The 26,636-nt window shown below is 36.6% G+C and overlaps 1 protein-coding gene across 12 annotated transcripts in view; it reads right to left on the bottom strand.

The window, feature by feature from the left end:
• LOC102216416 (pleckstrin homology domain-containing family A member 7) overlaps positions 1-26,636 on the bottom strand; it is an 80,684-nt gene that overhangs the window by 49,278 nt on the left and 4,770 nt on the right. For 10 of the 12 annotated variants that reach the window (XM_023332185.1, XM_023332184.1, XM_023332174.1 and 7 more), the window contains one exon: positions 2,016-2,099. In XM_023332185.1, the coding sequence (XP_023187953.1) occupies positions 2,016-2,099 (84 nt within the window). Of the gene's footprint in view, positions 1-2,015; positions 2,100-16,111; positions 16,364-24,182; positions 24,341-26,636 lie in introns of those variants that run through there. The other 2 variants (XM_023332179.1, XM_023332180.1) reach the window with 2 other exon arrangements.

Genomic DNA, 26,636 nt, shown 5'->3' on the forward strand with positions numbered 1-26,636 from the left:
TTTTTAGTCTTCTCTTGGTTCGACAACGTTATTTTTTCACAGTGTATATGCAGGCTTTTTATTTTAACTGATCAGTTTCTCACTTGCAGATTTCCTTCTAAAGGCCATAGCACTAACAAATTTCTCTAAACTTGCTTTTAGTTATTACATTATTTTATTACCGTCTTAAACATTGATCATGAATAAAAAATAATGAACTGATAGGTTTCTCGTTAGTTGCCCTCAAAACTATGAAATATTAGTGTTACTGGGACAGATTTTGAGAGATTTTGCTCCCTGGTGACATGACAGCATCTCAAGTGTGCAGCAAATATTTCTTGCTTTATTTGCTTTACACTGTATCTCATTTAGTTATGTATTGCCTACATAACTAAATGAGGCAATGAGGCTTATTTTATTTATGGGTAAAATTGTATTCCTACTCTCTGGTGGAGAATCAAACCTTCAATCTTTGAAGTGAATGATGACTATTTAACTATGGTCATCTTGCTACATGTGATTTAAAGAGAAGATGATGTATCATATGCAGTAGCTTTCTAAAGAGAAAATGCAATAAAATGCTACTTTAAATACACTTTGTCCATCTGTGGTCCTAAATAGAATCTGTTTTTATAATTTACTTTAGAGAACAGAAAATGAGGCAGTACATTATTTTTAAGGCATCTTAAAGGTAAGGAACATTTCCAGGAGTATTTTCTGCAGCATATCGCTCTTCCCACTCTTGTTGCTGAATAAGCAAGTTACTTTGACTTTCTTATTTGCCCTTTGTATTGTTGAGAATTATTTAATGACTTTGGCAACAAGCCTGCTGTTCTAAGAACAATACATATTCTCAACTGTTAGATTTGACTGCTACAAACTCCTTTTGCCTTTATATGGCTTTCCAATTATCTTACGTGTAATAGGGAGGCAGCTAGTGCTATAATAAATATTATTATTCTGCTTATGATGACCATATCCAAGTGAAACAACACAACCTTTTACCCCACTCAGATAATATGCAAATACACAGCCTAAGAGGACTAATCTAAGGATGAGGGTGCTTAATTTAAGACATAAGTGAGAAAGAGGATTGGAGAGAACTCTTACATCAACTTTTCATGAATGTCCAAAGTCTCACTCATGTCTCCTTTGCCCACAGTGGAATGTTTAAATGCATGCAATGCATCAGATGACACCAGCCACCCAAAATAAAAATCACACACCTGATGCCTTATATTGAGCTCTAAGCCTGCAATATATCACTGATGGGTTTCCAGAAGGAGATTTATGCAAGTACATAAAAACAACAATATAGCCATCTGCTATGCTAGAAGAGTATGTGTGGTGGGGAATGAAAACAATCCAGTATTCTTATTTTAGTTTATTTAACACAATGTAAATTTGGAGAAATAGCTCTGATTGTCCACATATCAATTTACCCTTAAGCAAAAAAATTGACAGCAAGTTGCCTTCCAGTCTGATCACTGGTGTATAAATGTGTGAACATATATGAATGTGGCAGAGTAAATGCGGATTCTGTGTAAAAGCGCTTTGTGTTGATGTGACTAGAAAATAACCATGTCGGTTCAGTCCAGATGCCATTTACCGAAAGCAAAAATGACAATCATTGTCATAAGTAGGCACAGTGATCATTCACATTCATTACTGTTGATACAAAAAAATCCAAATACACTTATTAGTTGCGGTTTCACTGCAGTGTCATTATGATCACAGCTAATGAGGTAATAATGTGAACAACAAAGCTAATGAACTGCCAAAATCCAAAACTGGGGTCATATTATTACAGTAATAAGCATCATTACAGAAGAGAATAAGTTCAGTTTGACTAATAAAGTTAAAGCACCAATCGTTCCTCCTATTCTCACTATGAAACAGTTACTGACAGTCAGATTGTAAGTGGCCTATAATAGCTTAACTGGGAGTAAAAAAAGGGGGACAACCGGTCATTTCCTTGTTTTGTTTTATAAATATGCCTTTGTACATTAATGTTTTCAGAATAAGGAACATCTCACCTGTCTTGTAAGGTGTATTCTATGTTTTCAGGTGAAATCTGTCCAGTCACAGGATGCCGAAACGACGTGCTCCTCAGATTATGGCTGCAGACAAAAACAGAAAAAAGCCGTCAAGTGAGGAAACCAGTTGAGTACTTCATAAAACATAAAATTACGTCTTTGGATGATCAGCTATAGTGTTTTTTTTTATTTTAGCTATTAGACTGGTTAAAGCGACAACTCCAAATTCTCTCCTCAGACATTGAAAAGTCTACGGCAGCACTGCAGCAAATATTCTTTTAGAGAAAGTTAAGGGCTCAGCAATCTCCCTCATCCAGCTCACTGGGCTTTATTGATTTCAACAAGATGGGGCCATTCATTGCTTTAACTAGAGCATAAACCCATCTTATTGTTGCAAAACAGTATAAGAACCAGAACCAAAGCTGCAGATTAAAGTATTCTGAAACTACTATATTAGTGTGGTCTCTTACCAATCTAAAAAAGCTTTGTTGTCAAATGAAAAAGCAAAAAAGTAAAATACGATAGCAATCAAAACCTGTACAGTGCACTTTTTCCAGAGTAGTCAGGCTTTAATGAGATGCTTAAAGGTACAGTCTGCAGCTATTTAAGATACACAATTCTTTAGTGCAACATTTCTAGTACTACTGTGAATGCACAGAGGAGAATTACAAAACATTATTTAAAGCAATATGTTGGAAACATATTTTCAGAAAAAGTGTTGATTGCAATTAACAGCATGTAGCAGATGAAATAATCTAGAGAGTTGAAGACAAACGACGCTTCTATGTCTGACTTTTGCACTTGATGCATTTAATTTCCCCTGACTCGATTATCTTTCTCTGCAATTATCCTTCTATTCCTGTGCAGCACCTGACTGAAGTTAGCTTCCAGAATGTGGCATTAATTCACAAGCTGCACGAAAGGCACTTACAATATTTTTTTCAAAGAACTCAGAGATATATCATGCTGTATTAAAAAAAATAGAATCCTCTAAAGAACAGCTGCTCAGTTTCAATCCAATAAAGGCACAGCAGGACACAAACAGAACAGTTCCTCTGCATCACCATGCGGCAAGAGGAGGGAAATCCAACTAAACAGAGTGGGAAGACTTATGTCTTGACATTTCAGCAAAGTTCAGACGGTTTGTTGCAACCCTTCACACCCACACAGACACAAAACACTGGCATCATATTGACAACACATGCATTCATGATATATCCATGTTCACATTTACAGAACAACAACACAATTTGCACACGGGCTTCATTCAAGGCGGTAACAGCTTGTAACAACCTGAGCCACACTGTGCACACAAAGCACTGCACCGGCATTCCTCCCTCCCGGTAATTAGGAATCTGGATTCTTTTTAGGCTTTTGTTTTAGACGCATTATTTCTGAACTATTTGTCATGGAATTTGCAGCATCGCCATGCACTGCAGCACAGTAGGCCTATTTATTTACAGCGCCATAGCTTTCTTTAATGCGAGAACTCTGTTACACAGGGCGACACACACTTCTCATGTAACAGACTGGTTTATGTAGATGAAAAAACATGATTTCCTCAAAAAACTTTCTTGATAGCACTTAATAAATAATTCAAAGAAAATAAATGATCAACAGATCACTTAAATCTCTTTGAAATGTCCTTTTATTTTCAAAAAGAACCATTTAAGATTTGGAACTGTTTCCAAATTATTGGTGGTAACTTATTACCACCAACAACATTAAAGGGCAGATTATGCATTTTATACTGAAAGAATTTTTAAATGCATCTTTCAGTATGCATTTTATACTGAAATAATTTTTCTGTTACACAAATTGCCAATTTCTGGAAAATTTGTTTCAGCAAACCAGCAACTCCTTTTGTACATTGCCGCATGAGAGCGGAGTTTGTTTTGACCCAGATAAATGCAAAGAATGAGTGGCACCTCTGCGTGTATTGATCTTCAAGAGGGCATCTTACTTCATTCCAAGATATGAAGAGAAATGACCTAGAGTGTGAAAACACAATTTGACCTTCTAAACCAACAGAAGAAAAATAAGGGTTTCATAAAAATAAAAAAAACAGAGCTTGCTTCAAAGATAAAGTAGGGCTGCCTCTGTGTGAGAAGCAGGTAACCTGAGAACAGACTGGCATCTTGTTCTACATATTTCCACAGAAAAATGCAGAAGCTTAAATTATAATAAGAACCATGTGATCCTTCTTTCGATGCTCTAACCACTGAAGTTAAAATCTATGGTTCAGCCCTGGAATGCCATTTCATTTTTTTCCAGGAAAAACAACAGTTTCAGGTTAAACCTTCTCAGACTAGAGCACTGACTCCTGGCAGCACAACTCCAAGCAAGCCTCTCAACACTGCTTTCCTTTTCACAAAAAAACAACATAAAAACAAAAGAATACAACTTTCTCCACAAAAATACATCCATTATCTTTTAGTCTACCCACAAAAACTTTTGCTTTGTGAAAAAGAAAACTCCCCTGAAAAAGTCTGGATTTCTCTGCTACAACTATACTTCTCCTTTACAGTACACTCCTGCAACAATACACAAAGTTCAGACGTTCTCACCTGTTGTGAGATTGCGAGTCATCATAAATAAGCTGCTGGACTTGCTGTGAAGCTGCGGGCCCCGAAAATCCCCCTGGAGTTAATGTGGCAGGTGAAAGATGCAGCGCAAGTGTCTCGCAGCAGCTGTTCTCCACCAAGGGCAGGGTGAAGTGGAGCCAGCAGAATGTGGGCTGAAGGGGGAGCTCTTAATCTCCCATTTCTGGTGTCCGCAAGAGCTGATGAACAGAACCATCTCCCTGCCATCATGGAATAAGCCTCAATGGCTTATCAGATGCTCCCCTGCACACGTTTTTTTTTTTCTCCCCTCTTTTCACCTCTCACTCTCTTTCTCAGAATTAATTAAACATAATCATTTTCAGAAGAATGCAAGCTATGCAGCTCCTTCTGAAGAACTCTTATAGGACAGCACCTTATACTGTACATGTTATTAAAAGGCTGTTAATACAGCCGTGGAGTGACAATGAAAGGACGTAAATAGCTAAATTATCACTCAGAATTTATTGTTAGGCAATTCGTATAAAATTTCATTATCATGACAACCTGATCTGCAGCAGCTGCTGTATTCAATTTAGCAGGTTAAGATGAGATTATGGATATTCAATCACTGACTACATTGTTGTTCAGCAAAAATCCTGAATGTCAGAACCAATGCGCTGACATATGATTTTGCGTTTTGATCTACATGATGTCCTGAACTTGTTAGTTGTCTTCAAGGGTAAAATCAAGGTGCCTGTTATCTCAGAGTTATGCTTAGAGGGGTTATACCTTAGTCCTATTGAATGCAGGAAGCAGGGACACCAACACGTAGTAGATCGGTGACAAATGTTAACCTTCAAAGGTGAGCTATAAATAAGCTTAAATCAACTACAATTGTGCAAATTAATTACAACAGGTTCACCCTAGGGTTCTCTTTGGGTGCACCAGCTTCCTACCACATGTCCAAAGACATCCGTGTTAAACCCCAGTTTCTCTAGATTTGCCTAAGGTATGACCGCATGAATATTTGTTTCTGTGCAGGTATGTGGCGACCTGTGCAAGCTCCCTCTTTACCCTGTAAGGATGGGTTTAGAAATCTAATGGATGTTTTACTGCATTTATTTATTTTATTGATTTCTCCTTTGTTTATGTGATTTTTATATATATAATCCTTCCTAACCACTCAACACATCAGAAAAAAATCTGTGCTTTCTTTTTTATTATTATTATTTTTGTGAGAGTAAGTTTTCCAAGTTAAGTGTTTAACTTATTCCATTTTACAGTGACAACTTACCACTTGACAGGTGTCATTAAGTACCTGAAAACCTGTCACATTTTCAAGTACTTGAATGTGACTTCAAGCTGGGTCTCTAGCTGTGGAAAATCACATTGGTTCTTTAAAAAATAATAATAATAATAAAAAACGCCTAAAAAACTGACTATAGCACAGACCTGCTTATACACTTAGATGAGAAAACTCTCACATGCCCATCAGGTAAAGTGAATGAAGATCTTACCCAATGTCTAAAGCAGGGATCCTCTAGTTGTGAGGCACAATGGGTAATCATTGCACTTAATCTTGCTTCTAACTGTGAATAAAGGGGAAGTAAGTGTTTGGCAATAAGATAACAATCACGCTATTTAATTAAGTAGGGCTGCTGACTTCATTTCCACACCAGTTGATACAACAGCAATAAAAGAACCATTAACATCAGAAAGTTATTAGAGCATGGATGAGATGTTTCAGAAAAATCTAAAGAATCCCATGAAGTCAATCAAATGACTGCATATGCAAGCCAAAGGAGGAGAAAAAAAACATTGCTGAACCCAGTTAGTCATTTATGCATCTGCATAAGATACCCACCCCAGGCAGTATGAATGCCCTTGAGTGTGCAGAAGGATATTATATAATTAGAAAGAGATATCATGGTTCTCCAGGAACAGAACCTGCAGCAGCTTGACCCTAGGAGGCAAAAAAATAATTGCACAATCTAAACCAAAAAAAAGGAAGCCATATAGGAGATAAGTATTTGGCTGCAGGATTAGTTATAAACAAACACTACAGCAGCCCAGACTCCATGTGATTTGGAGAAAAAACTATTTTGGCTGTCTTTACAACAGTTAACACAACGAGCTGAGCTGCGACTCTCAATCATTGTTCTCATTCACTCGTGTTCACCTTCAAACTGCCCAATGTCAAAACCTGCAGCTTGACAGTTTTACAACTCAGATGATGCCAGGTCATCGCTAAACGCACATGTGTGGTTTAAAATAAAATAAGCAAGCTTGTAATCATTCAGCAAAAACACCAAAGCAGTGCTGGGTAAACAACTCCAATGCAGCAAACAAGCAGGTGCACAGACTTGCCAGTGGCTAAGTCTCCTATCAGACAAAGGGTTTGGCAGAAATTGAAAGAACTCCCCCTTATCAACATTCAACTCACACAATTCTGACTCTGCACATTTCATTGCAGTCACAATTGCCTGTTAGGCCATGTTGTTCCACACCATAACTAAGGAAACAGTTCATTGTATTCTACTAAACGTAAGAGAGATCTGATTAAAATCAGCACTGAAGAATCAGGATGCTAGGAAACAGAAACCAATAACTACTCGCAATACAGGGCTGATATTGATATTCAACATACCACACTCGAAAAAAGTCTTGTAATAAATCTTTTGAACTAAGAGATTATTGTTCAAAATCCCATAGTTCAAAATCACTTGGTGCAACGTCCCACATTCATTAGAATAAAATTCATTTGTAACAAGCAATTTGAAACAATTCTTTAAAAATAATTGATTTTAAGATTAATCTAACAAAAAACTTTCACAACCATTTAACCCATCATTTAGAAAGAGGTATATAATATTATATACCTCTTTGTCCTGCTCAGAAATAAATCAATGAAAAGACCCTGCAATTTTAAGTCAATCACACAGACATAGATTCATGCTGCATCTAACTCAATGAATACTGATTGCTTAGCAACAATCACAAATCATATTTACTCATCTCTTCAAACTGACTAACATGAATTGTCAAGGTTTAAGTAGGAAATTAGGCAGGTAGATGTGTGGTATATAAATAAATCAGTTTTCTTGCATAAAAAAACTCATTCAACAAAAGTCAGTTTCCAACAGTTGTATCACAGGTTTAACTATAAGTGTTGAAGGAAATGTATTTTTAAATATGAGCGTGAAGGATCCACATGACAACTGCTTTTAGATCTGAAAACCTAATTTATGGAGCATCTGTTTTAAGCGCAGTCTATGTGATATTTTAGAGGCTGTAAAACTAATAATGCAGCAACATCCATCTCAACTTAAATTATTTACAATTTGTTTTTATGTATTACTCATCGACATTTCTCATTGACCATTTATATTATTTCACAAAGAAGTAATCAAGAAACCAGTAGAAAAGCAGTTTTATAACTCCAATGAACTCTTTTAGAACGTTCCAGTGGACATGACAATAACAGTAAGTTAGAAGATAACCACAGTTTTCTTTGACAGTGTTGCAGCGCTATAAAATCCCTTTAATATAATGGCAGACAAAGTAACAGACTGTCTAAAGTTCTGTCTTTTCTGCACGAATAAAATCAAGTCAAGTTTATTTAGTACATTTCAACAAGAAGGCAGTTTGAATGTATAGTTTGTACACCATAAAAACATAATGCAGTAACCAATTATGAAACAACAATAAACATTGCATTTTTTCTAAAGCCATCATCAAAATCAGACTTTAATCTCATTGTACACGTGTACAAAGACAAACAGTAAATTCCAATTCTAATTATTTTTGGTCGAATTGAAAATCACATACTAGCCTATACATGCAGGGAATCAGCACAGTATTTAATGCAACCCTAGATGATATCCTTGTTAAAGCTCGGTCCCCTTAATGGGCACATTATCAAAACAGTTCATCAGCTGTTTAGAGAATAATGTAATAAGACCATTGCATATTCAATTACTTTAATCAAGTGATAAAATGAAGGGATTCTGATCAAAGCTTATTTAGCTGACCATTAAACAACAAAATGAGAATAGCCAAATCAATATTTACCCAATTTTATCTGCTCATCATTGATCGCAGATTAAAGGTATTCTGCTCTCCTTTACTGAGTCACACACGTACATTTTACACACTCTCTCAGAGGACTGACTCAAGACTTTTCTGAAACGTCTGAGATTCTGTCACATATGATTATTAGGACCAAACGCCGCTTTATATTTAATGCCACAAAATATTGAGGATTGCCGACCTTCAGCCTCTATTTAACATTAAGCAACTTGTATCCAAGAATGCAGATCAGATGGAGTTGTAAATGGGTGGCCCACATTAAAACAATAAATGTGACTTGAATCTGATCTAGGTTGCCACAGCAGACATAGCAGGGAAGTGCAAATTTATATCATCAGGTCAGTAGAAGTGACTTGTCATTCCGAATGCCACATGGTGAAGGATTGCATAAATGTCTCAGACACATTTCTAATTGTTAAACTTTGGTATAAAGGAAAGGCATGTTCTGTGAGGCGGTAGCTCAGTTGGAGACTGCAGTGCCAAAAAAGGGGCATTGTAAAAATAGGCAGTGCTTTGTGGCAGCAAATGTTTATGCATCTATGAATGGCTGCCACAGGAGAAACATGGATGAAAGAGTCAAAGCAATACTCCAGGGATGTTTTTGATGAGCAAATAACATTATAACATGATAAACAGCTCAAAGTTTATTTTAAACAAGATCCCTTTCACTGCCTTTAAACAATTTTTAGGAAGTGTTAAATTCACAAGTTTTCAATTTATCCTGTAAAATTTTTTTTATCAAAACATTGCCACCTGTTACAAGAGCAAGAGTCAAATTTAATATCTGGATGCGCTTTAGTTATAGTAATTATACAATTTTATTTTTTTTTTTTTTACATATTTGTTTAATTATACATAGTTAATTTTTATTCCACTGAAACTGGCAAGACATATGGAGGGTTTACCTGTGCACAAGTTTAAGCAACAACTTAACTAATCTGTATTGATTACAATTAAATTTTACATTGTAATGACCACAGCACTGCACTGTATAATCCATAAGGACATAATTAATAAAACTGATTGCAACATTTCCCAAAGATGTTTATTGTCTGTTACGCGTGTGTGCTTCATCACTGCAAAGAGAGGCTTACAGCAGCCAGGGAGGAATGTTGCTATAGCAAAGACAACCTACTTGTCAAAACATGTTGAATTTGGGGTCAAGGCAAATGATCGTAGGTCAGATGGAGGCCAGGCAGTGCCTTCTCTCTAAACACTCAAGGGCCTGACATTGACAAAGCATATTAGCAGATTAAACAAAGAGAAAATGCCCCTCATTAGAAAAATAAGTTTGGAAAATCCTGCCATAAATTAAGTAAAAGGTGTTTACTAATATTAATTCTTTTAACATAGAGAATTTTCAAATAGTTACAACTTACTACAAATAATTAAACTGAAATGAGGCACTTAGACTACTGTTCTTCAATGGAATAAGATGCTTAAAAAGTACAATAACAAATAAGCCTTGTTAAAAAGTCGGAGGACATTTTTCTCTTATTCCTTGAAACTCCACATTTCCTTTGAAATCTTTTGAATTACACCCAAGATTTTATTTTAAGACGGTAGAGGATATGCCAACAACAGCTAATTGCTGTTTCTGGCATATAGTTCTTGCAATTTTGCTGCATTTGTCCTTGTTATTTCTGCACAGACACCATCAGAGCAGCCATATTACATACAGATAGAAAACATTTTCATTCATCAATCTTTCAACTCCGAAGTTAATTGGTACATACATATGTACAAGTAAAGTGCCATAAGAAGCCACCAGCTTTTTCTGAATTAGATTATAATGCTGCAGCACAGATGGCAGTATAGTACTATGTATTTTCTTTGGATTAAAATAGAAAGGTTCATTTAGATGTTGCAAAATGCTACATCACAAAATAACAGTGCCAATTATTTAACAAAAGAAACTACACATAGAAATAGAGGAAACTATGACTTACCTGTGTGGTATAAATTATTCTCCCATGCAGTTCAATTTATTTTAAGTGAACAAAATCTCACATCTATGGCATAAAAACTATCCGATGAAACTAAATGCTTACATACAGTGGACACATTTCCCTCAGAGCACAGAACACAAATTGCATATGTTCATGTTCAGATTATCTATTTGATCCCTAAACCCCGTAATCCGGCAAACATCGAAAATAAATCACACATCTCCAAAGGACTCGGATGATAAACTGGAGCAAATTGCAGTTGAAACACTGAATGAGGTGTAGAAAATAAAGTTCTTCTATTGTTGTTTTAAAAACAGAAATCCAGTGCTAGATTACACTGCATTGCTTCAAGACAAAGATAAAGAGCAGAACTATAATCCCTTGCTTGTTTTGAATAATATTTTCTATTTTAGCACTCCCCAATGCAGAAACATGAGATTGCTTATCACCGTGAAGTGATGACACGGCACAAAACTACAATTTCAAATATTAAAAGTTTGGTTACGTAATGAAATATTCTAAAATTGAAGAGGGGACCCCCCATCCTCCATTTTGCATTCCTTAACTGTGTGCTACTTATAATGTGAACAAGCAAATCAAGACAGGCATAGCTCAACTCCATTGTGTTCTTAGGGATTATCCTCACCAGGCTAATCCCTGTTTCCCTGTGCACTGAATGAAAAATAAAAATGTTGCTTGCCAGTAGTTTTATTCAAAAAGACAGAACAGATAAGCAGCCAGTGGATCGTCTAGCAGCTCATGTTGTAAAACATGTCTAAATCCTTTGCACCATTGAGCCAAATCCCACTGTTATGTCACTGCCCTTTGCAGCACACACAGCCATACACAAAAAGTAATGATGATAATTTCTTATAATTAGTACAGTCTATTCACAAAGCATAATGTCAACAGTACAAACCATGTCAGTATTTTAACACAAAAACAAACATGACTGATTTAAATCCAATTATAATCAGATCAGTTCATTCCAATGACAACTTGTGTCGTTATAGTTAAACTAGTATTAGAAAGACCAATTGGATTCAAATGTAACGCAGAGAGACATCAGTAGAATAAAATCTAACGAACCACTGGTCAGTAAAATGACAACAAAGGAATCTAACCTTCGTTTTGGGTTTGGGGTAGGCGTTAAAATATGCACCGTAAGTCGGGGTGACCAGATCTCACAACATTAAGAGAAGTCTAACAATAGTCTGTTTAAAATGTGCTACCTAGTGTTGAGACGCTTATCAAGGACACACACTCACAGGTTTTTACACACATGGCATGTTTCACTTTCACACAAAGGCCTTTGTAGAAATGGAAACTTAAGCTGACGTAACACATCAGGCGACCAATAGGCGTGTCTTAGATATAGGGAATGGATCGTCCGTTTTTGATCAGATGCTGTATAATTTCGGTTATATTCACTCCACAACAAATTAGCCTGTGAGGGTAAGCGTCTCTCTTTTCTAGTGCTAAAAAAGAATAAAAAAAGTAAACTCTGATTATTCTGTGTGGCTGATTTCCTGCTCGTGTGCTCACACGCTTTTGGTCCGTCGAGTTTAAATCACAACACTAGTCACTGCATCAACTCTGGTTTAATGCGAGTACTTTAAGTATGACTCTTCATTTCAAATACTCTTATTTTAAAGAAAGAATGGAAATAGCTCTACAGTTTTTGCCTAGTTACGCTCATAGTTGACTCACTGTTGTCCCCTTCATTGCTACTATTTCTCAAAAGTGGCTCATTCATCCCCACTCCCAAATCTCAAATACTGTAGGTGGTCAAGTCTTTGCACAACAGTCCCTCCCAGCAGCAGTCAAGCATCTCACGCTACATCTACACTGCAATTAAAAACATGCTACTGGCTGATCCCTTTACAGTCAGAATATATTGCAAAAAGAATTTACTTGGTTTAAAAAACAAAAGAAATTACATACATGTTTCACTCTATTCACGTGGTTCTTTTATAACATTATATTGTTTTAGATTCCTAAGTGAATAGTATGATTGCAAACTAACCCAGAATAAAGAAAATGAAAACCATGAAACCATCAACATTATTAAAACAGTAAGAAAAAAAAGAAGTCATTTCTAATTGTAAAACAGAATTGTGAGTAAATGGCAATACTTAAGAGCAACACACATCGGTAGTGTAAGGTTGACGTCATAAATGTGTCTCATTTTCTATCAAAGAAAATGCTAATAATACCTAGCTTCCCACTTGTTACAAAAGAGCATACATCTCACAATACCAAAATGAAGCTTATGGAAGCACAATAACTATAGAACACCATAACCAAAGAAAATAGCTAACATATTCAAAAAGCAGTGAGAAGAAGCAAAGCTTATTGTCCTTAGCCCCATTAAGGTTGTTAATGCGATAAGGCAGGTGCAAAGTGTTGATGTTTTGCTAAAACTACCCACTGCTGAACCCAAAAATCTATTTTCTGTCAGTGCAATTTAGAGAAAACCCACTCAGTGTGTGTTAAAAGAGCCAGTTTACATGCCATGACCCCAAGCCGGAAACAGAGCAGCACATTTTACAGCAACAGCCCAATCTTTTTACCAGCTCAAGCGTGCACAGCTTGTCTATAAGACTTTATCAGCAGAGAATAACAAATAGATCTCTGATCTCTTGTTAAGACAGACAAATGCCTTCCTCTCCACTTACAATCTCTCCTTTGTGAAACATAAAGACTGTGTGTACGCGTGTGTCAGTGAGAGTGTTGAATCTAGGCTACCTGTGTTCACAAACACCTCAGAGGGAACTCTCCCCTTGTGCTTGTCATTACAGAACCTGAGCACCAAAGACACAGAAACAGATGAAGCGCAGCCACCAAACACACTCCCACTGGGGCTTTACATTACCATGATGCACATAGTAACAACAACATGCAGCTATTCCATGACTGCAATGCTGAATGGTGATAGAAACACCTCTGTGCCACACCAAAGATCTGACACACACTACCCTTCCAAATGCAAAAAAAAAAAAAAAACTTACAAAGTTGTAAAAGCAGGTAAAACTTTCCGGTAAATGACCTTTTCTTTAGTATCGTTTCAGTGCATAGCCTTTTTTTTTTCTAATTTAAACCCAAAGTCTGAGGCCCACCCACACCTCAAAGGATAGCAGCTATCACATTATCGCTTTTACAAGGGAATTAAACGGAGGGATTAAATAAATCATGCTCCACTTGGCCAGGAGAGGGTAACAGAAATTAAAGGCTAATTTTAGCCGTCTGCAGAAAAGCTTGCAGGCGTCGTATAGGTATAGGACAGAGGTGGGGGTGCAAGCGGCACACAAGCTCTGAAAACCCCAACTGGCTTTCAGGAAACATCCCTTCCCTGGAATTTCAATCCCACTCACAGGCTGATCTAAATCACAGTGTGGGGAATTTTAAAGGTTATAGTGCTCATTTAAAGTGAATACTTGCCCTTTTAACTTGAACCATCTGTGTCATGATCATGTGGATACGTAGGAAGTATCAAGTCTCCCTGGAAATGTGCAGCATGTCTGTAGTTAGGGAGAGGTCACCTCCTCTCTCCTGTATTCGCTTATTATCAGCGCACGGTACCTTTTATGAATGTCGTTTTTCCAGGATGGAGTGATTCAGATGCTGAGGCAAAGGCATGACCTCCATGTTAGGCTAGCAATTACAGTAAATAAATCCCAGCAACCTTTAGTTGTATTTCATACTGATTAAATAAAAAAAAATCTTGCTTAGGTGAGCTTGAGTAAACTTCACTGAGTAAACACTAAATCATATGTTCAGAGGACCACACCAGTATCATAGCTGACCATCATTTTATCAATAAAAAAGAACACTGAACAAAGACCTCCAGGAAAATGACAAGAGGTCAAAAGAAAGAACATATTAGCTTAATATACTTATAGCTATATATACTTCAGGGAAAACAGTATTGATGGGAGCTGGCCCAAATGGTCATCCATTACTTGCTGATTACAGGTGAAATTTTGCAGTATGGTGTTCCGAGTTCTCTGCCTGTGAGGCTGAGAGAACAGCAGGAGGGCTCACCGACGGGAGAGAATACGCACGAATGATAAATTGGCCAAGTAACCTTATCGCTTCAGCTGACAACAAGACGCTGCCAGAATGTTAATAGGCTTTATATGTTAATAGGCCTTTTCACCTCATAACCTAAAGAGTTTACGTATTTGACCCAAGAATCAGTATATAAATGGTCCATAGTTGGAATATATGTTTGGGTTTATTTCAAATGATGCTAAAGCTTAGCACGCAAATAGATATAAGAAGAAAAATATGTTTGCTTTATCTTTAAGGAAGCTGAAATTGAGCAAGTTCCAATGGTGAAAAGGCAACTCAGCCAGTTAATACCAGTGTATTATGTGATCATTTCTCAAGCAGTGCCACTGGGTTCAAGCAGGAGAATAGGTTTCAGTTTTTACATGTGACCCGTCATGGGCAGCAATGCATCTGTGAAGAACCAAAATCAACTAAAATCGTTGATTTTCAATTCAATTCATCAATTCACCAGTTTGCCAATTAGTACCCCCATTTTGAACAGGAAGAAGTAGCAAAACATAGGTGAAAAACTGTGGCAAAAATTGGCAAAGGAGGAAACTACCACTTGAATCTCTCTGTAAGGGTACACACGCATGGCAAATTGATAAAGTTATTTTAATGTACTTTATCTTTTACTGAATTGAAAACATAACCATGAGATATTTTAATGAACACATTTATTTTCGGAACCAACACAAATATTTTCTCAAAGAATCTAAGAAACAAATGGTGACTTGTAAAAATGTTGAGGTGCTGGTAAAAAGTTTATTTTCAGTTGCAGTAGCTGGTGCACAAACTTTTCATTTCCGTCCCTTGACTCAGTTCAAATGTACATCATATGGATAATGTGCAGAAGATGTAGAAAGTGCAAGTATCAATAACCTATGTGCATCTCTCTTTGTGTGTATGGAGGTTGTGGTGAGGGTTGGTGCTGACTACTAGCATCAAGAAGATTGCAATGCAGTCCCATATTAAGAGGCACATTCCTTTGAAAGCTGTCTCCCTGGTTTACTCAGATAAGGGAAATACTGCATCAACCCTCTGCAACAGACCATTCGGGCTACAGATGCATCCCTCACTAACCATCATAACCTTAGAGATCATAGTTGTGCTTACATCAACACACATATCAGTGTCCTGGGATCATGAGGCACTGCAGTGAGCAGCTCTCTTCTCATTCCTGAAAGGACAGCTTGCTTGGTACACATTGATAAACTCTCTGCAGGCGACAGAGAGAAACAGCAGCCTTGATTTGTTGTTGCAACAACAAATGAGAGATACATTTCAGCATGCATGTAAATGCTCCCTCCAGCAGACAATCCGCATACAGCCACTTTACCGGCATGCAAGCCAAAGCACTTTTTACCCCGCAGCTGCTGGACAGCTTTAGCAGACATTTCCTAAGCGTTTCAGTGGCAGTTCAGTCCTACATATGTGTTAGTAGAGGGGCTGGGATACACACCTGCGAGTCGCCCCGCACTCTGGCCGCCTCTTGTAAGGGGCGTGGGAGCTCGATTGTCCTGGCTTGCCCAGCATGTTAGCTGCAGGTCTGCTATTTGCCGTGTTGTGCTCGTCTCTGTGGTGCTTGAGTGTGTGTGTGTGCACTTCTCCCAGCTGGTAGTGCTGCTGATGCTGACGTCCTCTGCTGTGCTCCGTGGCATCAATTCATTCAAAACAACCTGCTTCCCGCCTCTCCTGTGTTGTGGAGCTAAAAATACACACAATCGCCAAACTGTCCCTCCTCTCTGAGAGCCGCATACACCAGTGATTGGGGGTTTTATGGCCATTCAACCACACAGATCGATCTTGGATGAAGTTCAAAAGCACAAATAGAAAAAAAAAAAATCACTAACCTTAATCTATAAAATAATATTTAAATGTCTATTCCCTTCTAGTAATTGTATTCTTTCTCTCCTTACGCCTACTTCTGTAATGAATGCGTCCCTCAGCAGAGCTCTGCTGTGTGTGCACCTCCCTGAACTGGACACTCTTTCTGCTTCATTCCCTCTGCAGTTATGCGGGAAATCCACAGCAGAAACTCAGAGAACAAGGACGAGGAAAGGAAGTAAAGTAGGAAGGAATGCAGGAATAATTTAAGTTATGAGTGTTAAACTTTTCTATCTTTAACAGCTAAGATTTGGGATAATAAATACATTTATTTTCTGTACAATGCTTAACTTTCCTTTCAAAAATGTGAGTTTTTGCATGTTACATTCAAAATTATTTTGAATGCAACATGGGTTTTTCTGTTCCTTTTTCACATTACACAGCAGAGCTTTGCTATCCAAGAGGATCTCTGTAAACAGCTTAAACAGGAAATGCTGCCAGATTCATCCAAATGAGATGAACAGAGGAGTGCAAGTCAGAAAAAAAAAACATGAGAAATGGAAGTGAATGCCGGGTTATGACCCAACAGCTGAGGAGACTGATGACTCCGTCATGCCACAAACGTCTTCTATCAGCTGATATGGGAACCTCTGCCATAGATGAAAAATGTCTTCCACAACCTCTAAGGACTCAGGGAGTTCAGATTAAAGTGACAATACCTGCATTCACACACATGCACAGGAAGGGAGGGGTACATCCATCTGCTGGTGCCCTGGTCCTGTGTTGCCCTCAGCAAACTTTCATCCTCTGCTGTTCCTTCTCATCCATCTTCACCACGCTCTCCTTCACATCTCGTTAACATACCTCAGGAGTCGCGGCTCTCACACAGCAAGTAAAAACCTCGTCAGCAATGTGATCACGGCACCAGTCTGACAGATCCCTGTGCTTAATGGCCATTTGAACTGCACATTAGTCATCTGTTGTGATTATTTTAACTATATGAAAAAAGGAAATGTGTTAAAAAAAAAGATTATCTTAAAGAGGCTAAAATCATACGTAATGTAGAACCAGTTATGAATATTCCTCCGGAAAACAAGGATCTACAAAGGGATTAAAGAAAAACATTTTGGGGGAATATTTTCCTGTTATCACATGCTGTTAACTGTATATTTTAAACTTATTTTTATAAAACTTTTTTTTAAGTCCAATGTACATTATCTGGATGTGATTCAATGTGGCTGCAAATCCTCCAATTTCAGTTGAATAACAACAGCTGAAAGAGAATCTGCAGTGAAATGATCTTATACATTATGGATTGTTAAGGATTTTGTTGCAAAGCTACATATCACAACACTCAGCTACTCCGCACAACAGCTACTAGACTTGTTTTTATAAATCAAAATAGAAATGGCATTTTGGAATGGAGACTAGTCATGGTGATCAATCGCCCAAATTTCACTAATCCTACATATAAATGGATAAATGGATACTCTTTATTAGATAATTAAGAGTAAAACGATTTACAACGCTAGCAGATTTAGGTTTGAAGTAATCTTTTGATTTTATCAACCAGTTTCTTCTGTCAGGTAGTAATATTAAGGTTGCAGAGTAGCCCAGCCAATGTTTAGACTTGACTGAGCGTCAGTGTACGGAGCTCAATATCAGGGTGATGGCAAGGAGGACTTCCAACTCAAGAACTTGGAGCTCATCCCCAAAACTAAATTGTTCAAATTCCAATGGAAAGATGCAAGAAGCTGGTCAGCAGTTAAGAGTTTGATTGCTCTATTGTCAAAACAGACTTTTCAATTGGTTATCTAAAAAAAAAACTACATCATTTTGTACATGCCACTTTTTAAATAACATGTAAAAAAAACAGATGAACTATTTTGTTCAAAAATCAAAACTCCTTTTAAATGGTTTTATTTTCTTTTTGTGAGAGATGCCTCCATCATTTCCTTTCAGAATCAAACTTTGTGATTAAATAATAGTTTTAAATCTAAATCTGCAAGGGACATAAATAATTTTGAGTCTAACTGTACCATTATCTATGGTAAAAAATAAAACAAATGCAATAAATTATAAAACTTTGTGCAAACTTTCACTTCTATTTATATGCTACCTATCTTCTTATATGCTAGAAGATCTGCTGTTTCAAATTTGATCATTTCACTTTCAACCCCCTCATTCTTCAAAGCAAAATATATATTACTAATTAATCCAATGACTTCTATGCAGTTACTTTTTAAAGATTTACTATTGCCTCAAAACAGTTGAATATTGCATAAAAGTGCAATATTACTAGTCAGTTATTTCAGATTGTGAAAAATATATTATACAGAACCTATTAAACAGGTTTGGATATATCCCAAACCTTTGTCTGTCCAGTAACTAAACGTTTCAGAAAATTAGAATGTTGTGAAAAAGGTCATTATTGGAAACTCGATGTGTCATACTCTAATCAGCTAATTAACTCAAAACGCCTGCAAAAATTCCCGAGCCCTTAAACGTCTCACTCTGTGTTAGTGGTAGGCTGCACCAGTGTTTCCCAAAGCTGGTCCTCAAGACACATTGCCCTGCACGATTTAGATGTTTCTCTGTTTTAACATAACTGATTCAGAAGACAGCAATTCAGTAAAAGCCTGTTAATCAGCCATCAATTGAAATCAAGGGCGCTATGTAAAACAATAAAATGCCAATTGTTCTCTAAAAGCACTGAAAGCTGAATAGACTGTGTTCTAGTCTATCCACAGCCTATTTGAACTTGATTCACACCTAAATGAATCAAGTTCAAATAATAATAAAACAAAAATCTTAGCACAGCAACAAACTTCTCTTTTTCTGTAGGAACATGCCCAGAAATCCTTTAAATTAATACTGTGTGTGACTAATTTAAATGAATAATATCAGAAGTGCAAATAAAGAGTTATGTACTGCAGCTGTCTTTGTAAGTGTGGCCTCTATGAAGAGGCCAAATTTAATTTTGAGACTGAGGTTGGTGAAAAACATTTTAAGTTGAGCTGGAAAATCACAATTTCTGACCACAAGCTAAGCTCAACAATAGTGTAAATACAAAACCAGCTTTTGTCACACTCACAACACACTGAAGTTATGAAGCAAACTCCATTTACACATTTTCCAAACATTACCAGTTAATGTGAACTGCCCTAGGCAGTGCTGGATACTGAAAACTCCCTTCATATTTAACTACTATGTTTGCACTACATATTGCAATTATACACATTCATTTTAATCTGTTTTCACTTTACGAGTAAAATTCTTATCTTTAAAACCGCCTAAAAGTTAAAGGTATTGATAGAATCAAAACATGAATGTAAATTCTTAAAGTGACAGTACATAAGCGTCTAACTGGTATTATGAAATAAACAATGACAAAACACCAAAGAAATGTTACTAACGTGTAAATGAAAAGACATTGAAGGAATTAATATTTCAAATGCAGAACACAGATACACATAACATAGCTTTAGTAAAATAGCTATGAACTGGCTAGCTTCTGTGAGTATAGCAGAGCAGCTGTATTAGTCACTTATCACTGTCTTTAGCCAGCTTCTTTAAATAGCTAATAGTAAAATTGTAAAATCTTTTATCAGTACATGTTGGTACTCACCAGTCAATGAAAAAACAAGATCCATTTCTAAGTACCAGTCTCTGTTCCCGACAATAAGAAGTGTTTCTTTTAGCTTGCTTTACGCATTGAAACTGAATCAGCTTGGTGAGTGTGCTGGAAAGGCCACAGAGAGGAGTGTCAGAGAGAAGAAGATCTGCTGTTTCAGCCCTATCTCCCTCTTAACTCTTGACAACACAGAGACACTCCCAACACGTACAAAACCCAGCTCTACCTAGCTAGTAGGAAGAGAAAAAACATAACAGAGGCTGGAAACCGAGGAAAACGGGACGGACCAAACCTCCCACTGTCTATGGCTGTCATAGATGAGTAGTAATCACCTCGCTGCGTTGTCCAGAAAAGTGCTGACCTTGGTCTCTGACTGCAACCAGAGCCCTCTGATTCACCCCGAGTCAACTTTATCAGATCCCATCCAGACGGCCAGTGGGAACAAGGGATAAAGGATGGAGAGAAAAACTGAGTGGCAGCTCGAGCTGCTGGAAGGACGGTTCAATAATCCACAGACAGACCTTTAGATGGAAGCAGAGGGATGGATGAAGGTGGTGCAGGTCGGTTCGATAGACAGCCAAGTCACTGCATTATATATCTATATCTACCTTATCTATCATATCTTTCTATCTATTGTTTCTTATAGGAACTTCATTTCTAAAGGCCACATACCAGGGATCCTGACTTCAGCCTTAATGCTTATGACATAGTCTATATCTCACACTTCAGAATACAAGGGTTAATCACTATATTTACATCTCAAATTATTTTCAGGCAAGAATCCCTGAAAAGATAAAACCATGTAAAAGGATATTAGATATTGCTAAAAAATGGCATGTTGAAAATTATTTAGGCAATTCTCAATAATCAGTGCAAAAAAAAAATTGCATTCATACTATAGTAATTAACCCATCTTATGATTGCTGATCATAGTCAGTTTGTTTAATGTTTCTACTGGTATTTTGACGACAGTGGCCTTCTGGTCATTACCCTAATGTTTAGCTCTCTTCACATGGTCCTCTATCAGATTCAAGTCGGGCTCTGGCTGGGCCATTTTCAACACATTTATATTAGTGAATAATCAATAAATCTGAGCTTAACTGTATAGTAACCCTTAAAAGGGAGAGAATGCTAAAGCATTTTGATAAAATACTAAAAGACATCTTGTAGAAATTAATTATTTGCCATGAAAACATATAGTACACAGCATGGTCTTCTAGTGGCTACAAAAAAAGAGAAGTGCCACACCTCTTTCATGCACAACTCTGCAAAATTTAACCATGTCCAGTACACAGAGAGTACACTGTCACTAACACCAGTTTTAATTTTACTTTTCAGATTTAAGACCAATGATGGATCAATAAGAGTTATGCAAAATGTGCAAAGTTGACATAATCACAGCAAAAGAGAAGTATATTGGAATGAGACGCAGTTAGAGATGGGCTGTATATTTGCAAAGAAAATTACATTGAATAGAGCCGCAAGGAATAACACAGCTGTGTGGTCAGTGTGTTCAATAATGCTGCAGAGAGTGAAATTACATTTGCCCGTCACATCTGTGCTGACTAGAGTTGGCCAGAACAATGTATTAATTTATCTTATTCACGCTCGATATTCCATTGATGATGATAGCAAAATGCAATTAAGTGATACTGAGAGAGACATTGTTGGAGCTTATTTATTCTGTTCATTAGCTGCTAAATATAAGTTTGTGAAGTGATGACAGTTTTTAGCATCCAAAAATGTACAAAGCCCATGTACTGCAGATTTTAATCTTTAAGAAGATTTATTAGTAGATATGCAATCTATTGTTTTCTTTTCTGCTTTACTCAGTTTAGAACTGTGAAGAGCTAAATAGTGTTTCTGTTCTGTATTCATTCGAATCAGAAACTATTAGGAGGTAATTTTCCCGCCAACTCACTGATGCATTTTTAATCTAACACTGAGCTCTATAACAGTGATCTTGTATCTCGTTTGTGAAGAAGTACATATCTCTCTCACACTTAAATTTGATTGGGCTAAGGAGACTATTTACTTACTTGCAGTTTGCCATTTGGCAGCTTGATGTCACTATAGTATACACATATTTTGAAATATACATGATGAACAGTAAAAGAATAATTACTGGTAGAAGAGTTATTAATTCAGTTTAATAACATTAGCATCTACAACAACATATTCAGTGAGGATTAGAGACAAAGAAGTTGGCTAATTCTTTGTTGATTTAGGAAAGTTCATAATAATAACAACAATAATAATAACAGAGTTGTTTTTTTACAGTTAGGTATTTGTCACTCTGTTACATTGCCAAGAAAAAAAACAGTAACAGTGTTTATTTCACTCTTCAGAAATATGATATTACCATCACTTGCTTTTTCAGATTGGATTTTAGACCATAATTCGCACAATGTGCTATGCATGACTTTTTTCTTCTTTACACCTTCTTGAAGCTGTTACAGCTACTCAAAATTATTTCAAAAATGTGTCTCAGTACTAATCACTGTCAACAGACCCTGGGTTCAACTCCACTGATCAAATGGTCTTCCTGATTGTTCACAGGCATTCCCACAGTCCAGAAACACCAGAGGAATGTGACTGTGTTACTTTTGATGCAAGAAAATTTATTTCTCAGTGATGGATGGCTCTCTAGAGTCTAGCCCAAGGTCAATCTTGGTGACCCTTTAGGAAAAAAAGAGTGTAGTATAAACACATTTACAGTTATCGACATAAATGCAACAACCAGGTTTTTTCTGGTCCAAATTTAATTCTAGTTTTCTCACCTGAGAGATCTGATTTTGATCAATTACAATGTTGTTTCATAAGTACTATAAACCATAAAAATGGCAAAAAGTGGTGCAGATTCCTCTATGTGGGTAGTAGTTTTGATACCAACAGAAACATTATCCCAATTTCACATTATAGTAAATGTTTTGGTTTTTTTAGCTTTATGTGATTTTTTACTAAACTCAAAAGCTCCAGGGAGGAGATTTGTGGAATTAGGCACTGCTTTGTGACAGTCATTTGGGCATTTAGGCTGCCCAAATGACTGTCATAGGAGATTCAAGTATTTCTCAAACATGCATGTCAACAAATCGACACTCCAGGTATGGTTTTGATGAGGGAATAACAATATAACATGATATAAAGCTTAAAAGTGTCAATTTTCCATAATATCCTTCCCTCCTCCATTAATTTGGAGCAAGGGGTCTAATTTACAGAGTGTTGTAGATCAGACAAAATTAAAGGATCTTTTTGCTAGATTTTTATTTTATTACACACACACACATTTATATGTGTGTGTGTATATATATATATATATATATATATATATATATATATATATATATATATATATATATATATATATATATATAGAGAGAGAGAGAGAGAGAGAGAGAGAGAGAGAGAGAGAGAGAGAGAGAGAGAGAGAGAGAGAGAGAGACACAGCACATTTTGATTTATTGTTATTGAAAATTTCACCACTGGTTATACAGGAAACAGAAAAGGAAGGTGCAGTATTTTTCTCCAGATAATGATTTCTATTGCATGTCATTGTTAATACAACCATGAAATATTTTTATCCACAATAATAAACACCCCACAAAAGGTATTGATATGTTGTCTATGTCATTTTTTAATGCCATGTATCTAGCAATTTTGTGGGAACAAACCAATTTTATTTCCATCCTTAAGGGCAAATGAGAGAGGAGTAACACCCGCTTTATTCTGCAGTGGCTCCCGTCCCACTAAGATTCTGACAGAATGCGGCAGAAACAACTTCTGTCAAAAATCTATAAAAGAAAGAGTAAACAAACTCTGTCTTTGTGAAAGATAACTGAATCATTTTAAGTACAAAGATTGATTCATAAACAGCAAGACTGTGAGAAATGCCAACTAAAGCTAAATAAATACAGTTTCCTACAATATATAAGTTGCATTATTTTTTTTTTTTTATGATTCGTCTACTCAGCTGAATTCAGATTTGTTGGACATTGTTGCATCAAATTATTTTCATGCAAACACTAAGCTTGAACCTAAGTTTTACTTAGCAAAATGTCTGTAATCCAGTTACCTTTCCTCAGCCTGCCTCTTCTTCTCCTCCAAACTGTGGGGCTGCACCTCTGTCTCGTGATCAGCCGACTTGATCCCCAAACCCAGAGGCATGCAACTAAAGCAGCAGGTCCCCATCCTAGCTCGGGCATCTCCTCTGCTCTGTCTCCACTCTGACTCCTGCAGCTCCAGCTCTGACTTTCTTAACCTGCCATACAGACAGCGACTGACTCATCACAAATAACGTATGTCATCACACAGAGCGCACATCAGGTCCACAGCTCTTAATGTAGTCATTCATTGCCGGTTCCTGGACTAAATACTGCAAGTCATGACAAGGCCTGATGGAAAGCTTCCCGCCTATCCTGCAGAACAAACTTCTACTGTACTAGACACTAAATCTGCTCTTTGTTTTCTCTCTTTGAAGGCCTGAACAGGACAGTGCATTATTTAAGCTTCATAATAACTCACTCTGGACATGACATTGACAACACAGCGCTGCTTTATATCATCGTGACCCCAAGGGAGGATTCATATTGCCTCAGAAAACAAAAAGGACACAAAGAGATCTTCAAATGTGAAACATTATGGGGATTTTATATATATATATATTTTTTTTTTTTTTTTACAGCCATACAGGCTCTCACTAATGCACAGTATTATAACTGACTACACTACATGCAATGAGAAAGTAAAGACTGGGGGATTTTGAAAAGGGTTCAAAATGTGAAAACACAAACTTATCTGTTGGAACTATTCAGAAGTTTCACATTGCATAAACTAAGGATGATATCTAGTCTCATGAGGTCTGCTACTTGCCATCACCAAACATGTCAAATGTTTAAAAAGCCTTGCAGCTCTTCTATGCTTACTGAAATGAAATGCACCTTTACTTTTGCAGATAAGGCAAGGATATTCTGACTGAACCATCAATATCTTGTATGTTTTGCTGATAGTCAGCATCAGCAAAAAAATGAAGAAAAATGCTAAAGGAAGAAAAGCAGCAAGATCAAACTATCTCCACACACAAAACTGCACTTGTGGAAAAAAGGTTGAGCTACAAGACGTACACCTGACGGAGGCAGTATCAGAATTGCAGAAACAATAATGATAATAAATAAAATGAAATAAATTGTATGTTTAATTTATTAAACATAGAATTTATGTTTAGGCTGTTTGTCGTTTGAAAAGCAAACCACGAACAGCCTATGTGGACACTTTGCAGATTGCAGCTGTACAGATTGGATGTCCTGATCTTAGCAAAACTACATAATGTATGGAATATACATTATGTATAATTACAGTTTGCAAAGGTAAAAAAGGAAATAATGTTTTAAAAAAAAGTCCTAAACCATTTAATGAAAACTTGCAAGTGCTGATAATCTCCTATTACCATACTGGATATTAACTTGATGTTTGGTCATATGACAGAGATACTTGTCATGTTGTTGAAGATGTTTTAGGTTATGATAGCACTGTATGCTAATCACAGGATAAATCACTATTTAAATAAGAGATAGTTCAAATGGGAATTTAAGTAGAAAGTTGATGTCTAGCTCACATACAACATTTTTCTTTTGGTGCTATGCAGTACACATCAAGTGACAGGCACCATCACTACTATTAGAAGTAATTACTTTGTGTCCAAGATAAATATTTGGACCTAAAAATCTAAAAATAAAAAAAACTTTATTATGAAAGAGGAGTCCCCTTTTCTTCTTCAATCAATAGATTTTTTTTGACTGGAATGCACTAGATAGAAAAGCTGTTGTGTTAGAGAGCCTTATTAGGTGAAACATCTGTTACAAGGAACATCATTATCAAGGAGGCATAACCACTACCAGCACAGTAGGTAGCTAATGAGTGAATCTCAGAGCACAATGACCTTATAATTATCAGCTTTCACCTAATACTCTGTTTGCACTGATCCTTTGTTTGTCTGCTTTAGGCAAGTTTGCTTTCCATCATTGGTATTCATTGATTTGTCTTCCATCATGCTTCATTACTGCCCATATTGGACTCAGCAAATATTTCCAAACGATTTCCCTCTAAACCACAGACCTCCACACAAACATGATGTCACTTTCATTATCCAAATTTGATACACTTTTACTATTTTTAACTTATCAGTTTCCAGTAAAGCACATTGTTGTGATTTGTAGATTAAGTTCAAAGTCAAATCCTGACATATTAAATGACTACTACTTATGTGACCTCTAGAAGATTTCTCCTGCATCTTGTTCTATATAAAAAAGCTAAGTATGCTCCTACTGCCTTTTTTTTAACAAAGAACAGAAGGATATTTGGCATATTAAGCAATGCCTGTAAGTCTTACATCGATGGTACAAGTGCCTTCTCTAAAATGACACAGCATAAACACAACAGATGTTTTTGCTCATTTTGAAAGTATACACTTTAAACCAATTGTCAAAGATACAATTTCAACAAAATAAAGCAGTAGACACAGTAGAAAACA

The sequence above is a fragment of the Xiphophorus maculatus genome, chromosome 4 (genome assembly GCF_002775205.1).
Source record: "Xiphophorus maculatus strain JP 163 A chromosome 4, X_maculatus-5.0-male, whole genome shotgun sequence".
Classification (NCBI taxonomy): domain Eukaryota; kingdom Metazoa; phylum Chordata; class Actinopteri; order Cyprinodontiformes; family Poeciliidae; genus Xiphophorus; species Xiphophorus maculatus.